Genomic DNA, 13,090 nt, shown 5'->3' with positions numbered 1-13,090 from the left:
GAGAATCCTAAAGGCGGCAAGAGAAAGGCAACAGGTGACCTACAAAGGAAAGCCCATAAGGCTATCAGCGGACTTCTCAGCTGAAACCCTACAGACGAGAAGAGAGTGGCATGATATATTTAAAGTGCTGAAAGCAAAAAAACCTACAGCCAAGAATACTCTATCCAGTAAGGTTTTCAGTCAGAATGAAATGAGAGATAAAGAGCTTCCTAGACAAACAAAAATTAAAGGAGTTTATCACCATGAAACCAGTTCTACAAGAAATGCTGAAGGAACTTACTTACCTGGGAAAGCGATGACCACAAATAGGGATAAAAGATTATTCCCCCCCTGCCAAAAAAAAAACAGCCAATAAAATCACTGGTAATTGTAAAAATATAGTAAAGGTAGGAGATCAACCACCTAGGAAGATAATATGAAAGTTAAAACACAAAAGTACTAAAATTACCTATTTGAACGATGAGGGAAATGGATAGACACACACAAAAGAAGAGATTAGATATGACTTCAAAAACATAAAATGTGGGATGAAGGGAGTGAAAAACTAGAGTTTTTAGAGGTCAAGCTAAAGAGTCTATCAACTCAATATATACTGCTATAAATATAGAATATTATATAGGAACTTAATGGTAATCACAAACCAGAAACCTATAATATACAAGCAAATAAGTAAGATGAAATAAATCAAACATATTACTAAAGAAAGCCATGAAACCACAAGGAAAGAGAACAAGAGAAAAAGAAAGGAACAGAGAAGAACTAATAAAACACCCAGAAAAAAAGTAACCAAATGGCAATAAATACATATTTATCAATAGGTACTTCAAATGTCAATGGGCTAAATGCTGCAATCAAAAGTCACAGGGCAGCTAATTGGATAAAAAAACAAGACCCGTGTATATGCTGCATAAAAGAGACACACTTCAGACCTAAAGACACTCACAAACTGAAAGTGAAAGGATGGATTAAGATACTCCATGCAAATGGCAAAGAAAAGAAAGTGTGGGTAGCAATACTTATATCAGACAAAATAGACTTTAAAAAAAGATTTGTAACAAGAGACAAAGAAGGGCATTACATAATGATAAAGGGAACAATCCAACAGTAAGATATAACACTTGTAAATATCTGTGCACTCAACATAGGCACACCTAAATATATAAAGCAATTATTAACAGACTTAGGAGAAATAGACTAACACAATAATAGTACAGAATGTTAACACTCCACTTACACCAATGTGTAACAGAAGATCAATAAGGAAACACTGGCCTTAAATGTCACATTTTACCAGATGGACTTTGTAGATGTATATAGAACATTCCATCCAAAAATCACAGCATACACATTCTTTTCAAATGCACATGGAACATTCTCCAGGATTGATCACATATGAGTTCACAAAACAAGTCTCAAGAAATTTAAGGACATTGAAATAATACCATACATCTTTTCTGACCACAAAGTTATGAAACTAGAAATCAAATACAGGAAGAAAATGAGAAAATCCACAAAAATGTGGAGATTAAACAAAATGCTGCTGAACAGTGATTGCGTCAATGAAGAAATGAAAAAACTCCTGGAGACAAATGAAAATGAAAATATGACATGCCAAAATCTATTGGACACAGCAAAAATGGTTCTAAGAGGGAAGTTTATAGCAATTCAGGCCTACCTCAACAAAGAACAAAAATCCCAAATAAGCAATCTAACAGCGCCTCTAAAGGAACTGGGAAAAGAAGAACAAAGAAAGCTCTAAATCAGCAGAAGGAAGGAAATAATAAAAATCAGCACAGAAATAAATGAAATAGAGATGAAAAAATAGAAAATAATTAATGAAACCAAGAGCGGGTTCTTTGCAAAGATAAACAAAATTGACAAACTCTTAGCTAGACCCACCAGGAAAAAACGAGAGAAGGCTCAAATAAAATCAGAAACTAAAGAGGAGAAATTACAACGGACACCTCAGAAATACAAAAGATAATAAGAGAATACTATGAAAAAGTGTATGCCAACAAATTGGATAATCTAGAAGAAATGGATAAATTCTTAGCAACATACAACCTTCCACAACTGGACTAAGAATAAATGGAGAATTTGAATAGACCGATCACCAGTAAGGAGATCGAAACAGCAATCAAAAACCTCCCAAAAAATAAAAGTCCAGGACCAGATGGCTTCCCTGGTGAATTCTACCAAACATTCAAGGAAGAATTAATACCTATCCTTCTCAAACTCTTCCAAAAAATTGAAGATGACAGGAGGCTTCCTAACTCATTCTACGAAGCCAACAGTAGCCTGATACCAAAAGCAGATAAGGGCAACACAAGACAAGAAAATTGCAGGAGAATATCACTGATGAACATCTATGAAAAAATCCTCAACAAAATACTAACAAATACAACAAATAATTGAATACAACAATACATTAAAAAGATCATACATCATGATCAATTGGGTTCCATTCCAGGGATGCAGGGATGGTTACACATCGACAAATCTATCAACGTGATACACCACATTAACAAAATGAGGAATGAAAATCGCATGATCATCTCAGTAGATGCAGAGAAAGCATTTGACAAGATACTGCATCCATTTGTGATAAAAACTGTAAATAAAATGGGTATAGAATGAAAATATCTCAACATATATAAGTACCATATGTGACAAACCCACAGCAAATATCATTCTCAATGGAGAAAAGCTGAAAGCTATCCCTCTAAGAACAGGAACCAGCCAAGCATGCCCACTTTCACCACTCTTATTTAACATAGTATTGGAAGTCCTAGCCAGAGCAATCAGGCAAGAAAAAGAAATAAAGTGATCCAAATTGGAAAAGAAGATGTGAAAATGACACTCTTTGCAGACGACATGATTATATAGGTAGAAAACACTAAAGAATCCACTAAGAAACTTTTAGAAACAATAAATGAATGCAGTTAAGTCACGGGATACAAAATCAACATACAAAAATTGGTTGTGTTTCTAGACACTAACAACGAAGTAGCAGAAAGAGAAATTAAGAATACAATCCCATTTATAATTGCAACAAAAAGAAAATAAATCTCGGCATAAACTTAACCAAAGAGGTAAAACATCTGTACACCAAAAATTATAAAACAGTGTTGAAAGAAATTGAAGAAGACACAAAGAAATAGAAAGATATACCATGCTCTTAGATTGGAAGAATTTACATAGTTAAAATGTCCATACTTCCTAAAGCAATCTATAGATTCAATGCAATCCCTATCAAAGTTCCAACAACATTTTTCACAGAAATAGAACAAAGAATCCTAAAATTTATATTGAAGAAGAAATGACCCCAAATAGCAAAGGGAATCCTGAGGAAAAAGAACAAAGCTGAAGGTATCACACTCCCTGATTTCAAAATATACTACAAAGCCATGTTAACCAAACAGTGTGGTACTGGCATAAAAACAGACACACAGATCAATGGAACAGAATCAGGAGCCCAGAAATAAGCCCACACATTTATGCACAGCTAATATTCAAAAGGGAGCCAAGAGCATACAATGGAGAAAGGAGAGTCTCTCCAATAAAGTGTTGGGGAAACTGGACAGCCACGTGCAAAAGAATGAAAGTGGAGCATTACCTTACACCATGCACAGAAATCAACTCAAAATGAATGTAAGACCCGAAACCATGAAACTTCTAGAGAAAACATAGGCAGTACCCTCTTTGACATCGATGCCTCTTAGCAGCATATTTTGAAGTACCATGTCTGACTGGGCAAGGGAAACAAAAGAAAAAATGAGCAAATGGGACACAATCAAACTAAAAAGCTTCTGCACAGCAAAGGAAACCATCAACAAAATGAAAAGACAACCTAACAATTGGGAGAAGATATTTGCAAACCATATTTCAGATAAGGGGTTAATATCCAAAATATACACAGAAATCATATGTCTTAACAGCAAAAAAGCAATAAACCAATTAAAAGATGGACAAAAGATCTGAACAGAGATTTCTCCAAAGAAGATATGTGGATGGCCAACAGGCACATGAAAAGATGCTTATCATCATTATCTATCAGGGAAATGCAAATGAAAACTACAATGATATATCACCTCACTCCGGTCAGAATGGCTATAATTAACAAGACAGGAAACAAGTGTTGCAGAGGATGTGGAGAGAAGGGAACACTCATGCACTGCTGGTGGGAGTGCAAACTGGTGAAGCCACTATGGAAAGCAGTATGGAGTATCCTCAGAAAATTAAGAATAGATCTACTATATGATCAAGCTCTTCCACTGCTGGGTATTTATCTAAAGAACTTGAAAACACAAATGCATAAAGATACATGCACCCTTATGTTCATTGCAGCATTATTTACAATAGTTAAGACTTGGAAGCAACCTAGGTGCCCATCAAGGGACGAATGGATAAAGAAGATGTGGTATTTATACACAATGGAATACTACGCAGCCATAAGAAATGACAAAATTTGGCCATTTGTGACAACATGGATGGATCTTGAGGGTATTATGCTAAGTGAAATAAGTCAGAGGGAGAACATCAAATACCGTATGATCTCACTCATAAGTAGAAGATAAAAACAACGACAAACAAACACATAGCAACAGAGATTGGATTGGTCGTTACCAGAGGGGAAGAGGGCCAGGGGGAAGGCAAAAGGAGGGATTAGGCCCACATATGAGGTGATAGATGATAATTAGTTTTTGGGTGGTGAACATGATGCAATCTACACAGAATTCGAAATATATTACAATGTACATCTGAAAGCTGTATAATATTATAATGCAATGTCACTGCAGTAAAAAATAACAAGTACAAACGAAGATTATATCCACACAAAAACTTGCATGCAAGTGTTCATGATTGCGTTATTCATGATAGCCAATAAATAGAAACAGTGCAAATGTTCATCAATTCATGAATGTTTAAAAAAATGTGATATACCTATACAATGGAAAATTATGTGGCAATAAAAATAAATGAAGGATTGATACTCAGTACAGCATGGAATAACCTTGAAAACATTATGCTAAGTGAAAGAAATCAGTCACAAAAAATCACATATTATATGATCTTATTTATATGAAATGTCTAGAGTAGGCAAATCCATAGAGACAGGAAGTAGATTAGTGGTTGCCTGAATGTGGAGAATGGTGAGTGATCCTAATGGGTTTTGTGATTTATTTTGAGGATGATGAAAATGATCTGGAATTATATAGTGGTGAGAATTGCATAACTTTGTGAATATACTAACAACCACTGAGTTGTACACTTTAAATTGGTGCATTTTATGATATGTAAATAATATCTCAGTTTCAAACATGATGTAATCTTTTAGCCAAAGCTCACTTTGATACATCCTTAATATTGTCAAATTTTTAATTTCTTTCCTTGTGGTGATGAAGCCTGACTCATTTTAAAAGCTGAGCTGCTGGTAATAGTGGCTTCCCCCATCTCCGTTTGATAATCTATTCAGATGTTATTTAGTAACCTAATACCTCTACCTGGAGAAGTGTGAGCAGTGTGACAGTGGCAAGACTTTAGCTGTGGCAGCTAGAGAGGTTTGAAGTTGAAACCTAGCTCTGCCATTTACTTCCTGTGTGACCTTGAGCAAGTTGCTTAACCTCTGTGAGCCTTAGTTTGCTCATTCAAATTAGGGATAATTACATGTGCCTAATAAAGTTATTGTGAGGATTAAACTGTCAGCTAAAGTGCTTGGCACATTTAGGTTTCAGGAAATTATTTTTTTCCTTTAAATGTTCCAATATGATACTTGTCATATTTCCTTTAGAGGCTAACTGATCTTGCCTGGAAAAATTGCCAGAATAACAAAAATCTCTCTCTCTTTTTGTAGCATAAAGTATTAGGGGACAGGAGGTCATTGAACATATCCATTTTTTCTTATATGCTCTTTTTTTTTTTTTGAGGAAGATTAGCCCTCAGCTAACATCTGCTGCCAATCCTCCTCTTTTCTGCTGAGGAAGACTGGCCCTGAGCTAACATCCCTGCCCATCTTCCTCTACTTTATATGTGGGACACCCACCACAGCATGGTTTCCCAAGCGGTGCCATTTCCACACCTGGGATCCAAACCGGCGAACCCTGGGCTGCAGAAGCGGAACGTGCGAGCTTAGCCGCTGCACCACCATGCCGCCCCTCCCCCCCGCCTTATTTACTCTTTTTGATTAGGGTATTTTTATTTTCTATGCTGAGATTGAGCTTTTAGTTTGCAGTGTTTGCAAAAATGACTTCCGTGGGTGTGTGCGGTAACTTAATCCTCAGAGGAAAGAAGTACCATTGCCTGGTCTCCTGTATTGATCCTGAACTTAGTTTCTTTGGTACTAGAAATGCTGGATTACTTGTTCAGTTCTCCTAGGAAGGGAAATATATTTTTGATTAAAAATATTAATATGGGTGCATTTGTTTTCCAGGCTTTCAATATGTTCTCTTTAATTCAGATATCATTTGAGAATATTCTTACAGTGTCTGGTGAGAAGTTGGGAATTTTACAATAGTAGTTATTAGAATTTGAAGGGAGACTAGAGGCTATTTAGCTTAATTTATCTCTTTCTTTTTGGTATACGAAGAAATTGAAATCGAGGGAGGAGAACTGACTTTCCCAGTCACCTTCCCAGTAAGCGGCAGAACTGGCTCTAGAAGAGTAGAAAGCTGGGATGGGGGAGTAGGCGTAATGTTTGTTATCTACTATGTGTTGGCACTCTACATTTACTTTCTAATTTAGTCTTTACAACAACACTCTTGTGTATATCATCATGCCTATTTGACAGGTTAGGCAACTGAAGCTCAAAAGGGTCAAGTCACTTATCAAAAGTCACACAGCAAGAAGATGATAGAATGAGGCTGCAAATCCAGGTCTATCTCTCTCTAAAGATCGTGCTCCTTCTGCCTTTCTATCTTGTCCCCTAAACTACAATCCTCCTCATCTTTCAAGCATACTAGATACCTTTATTATCTACAGTCCCACAAAAGCTCTTCAGGAACCTGAGGAGAAATAAAACTAGAATGCAGAGATGGATTTAGGCTTAATATTAGGGAAGGACTTTGTACTAGAGACATTCTGAAAGTGAGGTATAGCCTGCTGCAGGAGAGAATGAGCCCCTGTCATTTAAGGTGACTACCAGTCCTGGATGAACTGGGGCGGGGGTGGTTTCCTGGAATGTGGACCTTTTGGCTTTATAACTGTGCTAGTCCTGGGCACACCAAGACAACTTGGTTACCACTACTGTCACTGGAGGTGTATGAGCAGAAACTGGATGGCTGCTAATGGTGGATGTTGCCCAGGGTTTGAAGCATCACATGAAGAGCTGGATAAGACCATCTGAGTCACCTCTGTTACTGTGGAATAAGGTGTTTATCTTGCTTTTGTTTTTGGACCTGTCATCCAGATTCTGATTAAATTGGGTCAGAGAGATGATGGTTAAATATAATAAGAATAAAACAAAAAGGAACAAGAGAGTAGCCCGGTCTTATTGCTCTCTGTACTGCTAGAACATATTTTTATTGTTGTTGTCATTTTGTTTTGTTCGTTTTTATTTTGTTTCAATATAAGAACATACTTTCAGGTAAATAAGCTTTATTTCCTGATTCAACCTCTGGGTGTTCGCCCCTGCAATTGCATTGTGTCCCACCAACCAATCTTTCTGACACTTAGCAGGTTAATCTGGGTTTACTTTGTCTGGAAAGGGATGTAGCATTGATATTTAAGCTCCTCAGATGATTCTAATGTGTAGCCAGTGTTGAATATCACTGCCTTAGACCCAAAAAGGAACAGAACTAACATTTATTGAATGGCTACCATATGTGCTGGGAGCTGTGCATGTATTATCTTATTTAATCATCAAATAGCCCTGTGAGATTGGAATTATTATTTATAGGCATGAAAAGTGGGTCTAAGAGAGTTTGAGTAACTTGCCAAAGGTCAAGTGTGCTTTTTACTTGACCATAGTGCTTCTAAAAGCAAGAAAAATGACGCAAAACTTTACAAAATCTGTTGGTAACTCATTATTTCATTCTGTCTCCATAACTACTCTGAAGTAATAATTAGTAATATTCTCTTTTTACAGATGAGGAAATTGAGGTGTGGAAGGGCTAAATTGAGAGAAATTTGTGTGGGTTGGTGAATAGTGTGAAGCAGGGACCCAAACTCAAGTCTTAGGATTCTAGTGCTGCTTTTATTTACACAGCAAATCCATTGCCCTTCCCCTAATATTTTTTTTTGTGTATGAAATGAGAGAAGTCTCAGCTACTCCTAAGGGTGGATGTGAGGATTAAATGAAATATTAGCTATGAAAGAACTCTTGGAGAACTACAGCCCAATATCCCTGATGAACATAGATGCAAAAATTCTCAGAAAAAGTACTATCAAAAAGAATTCAGCAGCACATTAAATGGATCATACACAATGATCAAGTGGGATCCATCTGTGGGATGCTGGGATGGTTCAACAAATGCAAATCAGTAAATGTGATATGTCACATTAATAGAATAAAAAATAAAAATCATGATCATCTCAATGGATGCAGAAAAAGCACTTGACAAAGTCCAACATCTGTTCATGATAAAAATTCTAAACAAGGGGCTGGCCCCGTGGTGTAGTGGTTAAGTTCGGCATGCTCTGCTTTGACAGCCTGGGTTTGCAGGTTCAGATCCAAGGTGTGGACCTACATCACTCTACAGCAATACTGTGGCAGCGACCCATGTACAAAATAGAGGAAGATTAGCACAGCTGTTAGCTGAGGGGTAATCTTCCTCAAGCAAAAAGAGGAAGATTGACAATAGATGTTAGCTCAGGGTTCATCTTCCTCAGGGAAAAAAAAAAACAACCTCTCAACAAATTAGGTATAGAAGGAATGTACCCCAACATGGTAAAGGCCGTATATAATAAGCCCACAGCTAGTAGCATACTCAATGGTGAAAGGCTGAAAACTTTTCCTCTAAGATCAGGAAGAAGACATGGGTGCCTACTCTCACCACACCTATTCAACATAGTACTGGAAGTCCAAGACAGAGCAGTCAGGCAAGAAAAAGAAATAAGGCAGAATTGGAAAGGAAGAAGTAAAATTGCTTCTACTTGCAGATGACATGGTTTTATATATAAAAAATCCTAAAGACTCTACCAAAACCCGTTAGATTTAATCAACGAATTCAGTAAAGGTACAGGGTACAAATCAACATGCAAAAATCAGTAGCGTTTCTGTACACTAACAACGAATTATCTGAAAAAAGTAAAGAAAATTATCCCATTTACCATAACATCAAACACAATAAAATGCTTAGGAATAAATTTAGGAAGGCAGTGAAAAAGCCCTACACTGAAAACTACAAGACATTATGAAATAAATTGAAGAAGACACAAATAAATGGAAAGGTATCCTGTGTTCATGGCTTGGAAGAATTAATATTGTTAAAATGTCCATACTACCTAAAGCCATCTATTGATTCAACCAATCCCTTTCAAGATTCCAGTGTCATTTTTTACAGAAGTAGGAAGAAAAAAATTGTAAAATTCATGGAAACAAATAGCCAAAGCAATCCTGAGAAAGAAGAACAAAGCTGAAGGCATCACACTTCCTGATTTCAAACTATATTATAAGCCTATAGCAATCAAAACAGTGTTATAGTGGCATAAAAACAGACACATAGACCAATAGAATGGAATGGAGAGCCTAGAAATAAACCCGTGCATATATGCTCAACTAATATTTGACAAGGGAGACAAGAGTACTCAATGGAGAAAAGACAAGTCTTTTCAGTAAATGGTGCTGGGGAAATGGGATATTAACATGTAAAAGAATGAAACTAGACCCCTATCTTACACCACTAACAAAAATCAACTCAAAATGGATTAAAGTCTTAAATGTAAGACCTGAAACCATAAGACTCCTAGAAGAAAACATAGGGAAAAGCTTCTTGACATGGGTCTTGGCAATGCTTCTTTTGATATGACACCCAAAACACAAGCAACAAAATGAAAAATCCACAAGTGGGACTATATCAAACTTAAAAGCTTCTGCACAGCAAAAGAAGAAATAAACGAAATGCAATCTATAGAATGGGAGAATATATTTGCAAATAATATATTTGATAAGAACTTAAATATCAAATATATATAACGAACTCATACAACTCAATAGCAAAAACTCACAAATAATCCAATTAAAAAATGGGCAAAAGACCTCAATAAACATTTTTCCAAAAAAGATGTCGAAATAGCCAACAGGTACATAACAAGGTGCTCACCAACACTAATCATCAGGGAGATGCAAATCAAAACCATGATGAGATATCACCTCACACCTGTTAGAATGTCTATCATCAAAAACAGAGGAGATAAACATTGGTGAGGATGTGGAGAAAAGGGAACCCTTGTGCTCTGTTGATAGGAATGTAGATTGGTACAGCTACTATGGAAAACAGTATGGAGGTTCCTCAAAAAATTAAAAATAGAACTACCTTATGATCTATTTCTGGGTATATATCTGAAGAAAACAAAATCACTACGTTGAAGAGATATCTGCACCCCCATATTCATGGAAGCATTATTTATAATATTCAAGACATGGAAACAATCTAAGTGTTCATTGACAGAAGAATGTATAGAGAACATGTGGGGTGTGTGTGTATACATACATACATACATACATATATATTTATGCAATGGACTATTATTCAGACATAGAAAGAAGGAAATCCTGCCATTTGTGACAACATAGACGGACCTTGAGGGATTATGCTAAATGAAATATGTCAGAGTAAAACAAATACTGTATAATCTCACTTATATGTAGAATCAGAAAACAAAACTCATAGAAAAATAAATCAGATTTATGATTGCCAGAGGCAGGAGTTGGGGTGGGACAATTGGGTGAAGGTGGTCAAAAGGTACAAACTTTCAGTTACAATATAAATAAGTACTGGGGGTGTAATGTACATCATGATGATTATAGTTAACACTGCTGTATTGGTATATTTGAAAGTTGCTGAGAGAGTAGATCCTAAAAGTTGTCATCACAAAGTTAAAAAAAATTTGTAACTATATGAGGTGATGGATGATAACTAAACTTATGGTGGTATTCATTTTGCAATATATGTCATTCAAGTCATTATGTTGTACACCTTAAACTTATAGTGTGCTGTATGTCAATTATATCTCAATAAGACTGAAGGGGAAAAAAAACCTCTCAGGTAGGAGGGTTGGCAAAAAAAGGAAAGGAAACATTCAACAGACACATAACAGATTCTCCTTTTGGCCTTACATTTGCTGCGTTCCTCTCGTGGCTATGTGGGCTTGGGGCACTGGTTCCTACCTCCTGTCACATAGATCTCTGCCACTTGCCTATCAAGTACCATGATTAACTTGGTTTATCTTTTATTCTATTTTTCCAGCTGAATCCTTCAAGGAATTTGCTGAATTGCTCAATGAAGTAGAAAATGAGAGGATGATGATGGTAGGTCACTAATACTGGACCTGGAGCCCAGATCATGGCTGGTGTTGGGGATTTTTCTTCTCCACATTAGTTGGATTGATGCTCTGTTATTTTGGTTTCTGTCTTATTGCTACCTGGTACTGTAAAGGCAGGAAATATATCTGGTTATTCTCTCTCAAGCTCCCACCCCAAGAATTTAGCATTAGATAGAGAGAAATTGGTATGGAAATCCTATCCCTGGTCATTTCAGCGAGAAAGGATTTTGCAGGACATTAAACCAAGTTGTAACATGTTGACAAAAATTGTGGTCTTTTAGTGTTCTTAAACAAATTATCTATTTATTTATGTCTTTCTCTGCTTCCAGAAATTATAATATGGGCTTTATGTATATTTGACATATTGTTTTGTTTAAATGTATGTGAAAACTTTTTCCCTTACATTTAAAGTCTAATTTAAAAATTAATAGACTTTAATATCTAGAGCAATTTTAGTTTTACAGAAAAATTGTGTGGAAAGGACAGAGAGGTTTCATATACTCCCTTTCTCTTCTTGCCCCTCCCCTCACACAGTTTCTCGTATTATTAATAGCTTGCAAATGTGATACATTTGTTCCAATTAATGAACCAATGTTGACACAATATTAACTGAAGTCTGTAGTTTACATTAGGGTTCACTCTTTGTGTTGAACAGTCCACAGGTTTTGACAAATGTATAGTGATGTGTCTTCACCATTATAGTATCATCATACAGAATATTTTCTCGGCCCTAAGAATCCCCTGTGTTCAACTTAGTCATCCCTCCCTGTCTCCCCTACATCTGAAGCCCTGGCAAACACTGATCTTTCTTTTTACTGTATTTTGCCTCTTCTAGAATGTCATATAGTTGGAGTCATACAATAAGTAGCCTTTTCAGATTGGCTTCTTTGCCTTAGCAATATGCATTTAAAGTCCCTTTATGTCTGTTCATGGCTTGACAGCTCATTTTTTTTATCATTGAGCAATATACGTATTTATTATATATATTATATATAATATATATTATATTATAATACATATATTCCATTATATGGATGTATCATGGTTTGTTTATACATTCACCTATTGAAGGACATCTTGGTTGCTCCCAAGTTTTGTCAATTATGAATAAAGTTGATATAAACATTGGTGTGCAGATTTTTGTGTAGATGTAAGTTTTTAACTCTTTTGAGTAAATTTCAAGGATTGTAATTGCTGGACTGTGTGGTAAGAATATGTCTAGTGTTGTAAGAAACTGCCAAGCTGTCTTCCAAAGTGATTGTACCATTTTGCATTCTCACCTGCAATGAATGAGAGTTCTTGTAGTTCCACATCCTTGTCAGCATTTATGGCTGTCTGAGTTTTGGATTTTACTAATTTTAATAGGTGTGTAGTGGTATGTCGTTGTGGTAATTTGCATTTTCCTGATGACATATGATGTAGAACATCTTTTCATTTGCTTATTCGCCATCTGTAGATCATTTTTGGTGAGGTGTCTGTTCATGTCTTTTGCCTACTTTTTAATTGAGTTATTTGCTTTCTTATTGTTTAGTTTTAAGAGTTCTTTGTATATTTTGGATGCAAAGTCCTTTATTGGAAATGTATTTTTCAGAGATTTTCTCCCAGTCTG

The 13,090-nt window shown here is 36.0% G+C and overlaps 1 protein-coding gene across 2 annotated transcripts in view; it reads left to right on the top strand.

The window, feature by feature from the left end:
* Positions 1 to 13,090, top strand: part of OPHN1 (oligophrenin 1) — a 503,637-nt gene that overhangs the window by 230,622 nt on the left and 259,925 nt on the right. For both annotated transcript variants that reach the window (XM_005614235.4, XM_014728949.3), the window contains exon 4: positions 11,406 to 11,467. In XM_005614235.4, coding sequence (XP_005614292.1) covers positions 11,406 to 11,467 — 62 coding nt within the window. The remainder of the gene's footprint in view (positions 1 to 11,405; positions 11,468 to 13,090) is intronic.

This window comes from Equus caballus, chromosome X (genome assembly GCF_041296265.1).
Source record: "Equus caballus isolate H_3958 breed thoroughbred chromosome X, TB-T2T, whole genome shotgun sequence".
Taxonomy (NCBI): Eukaryota; Metazoa; Chordata; class Mammalia; order Perissodactyla; family Equidae; genus Equus; species Equus caballus.
Note: the sequence above shows the minus strand (reverse complement) of the source record. Positions and strands in the feature narration are given on the sequence as shown.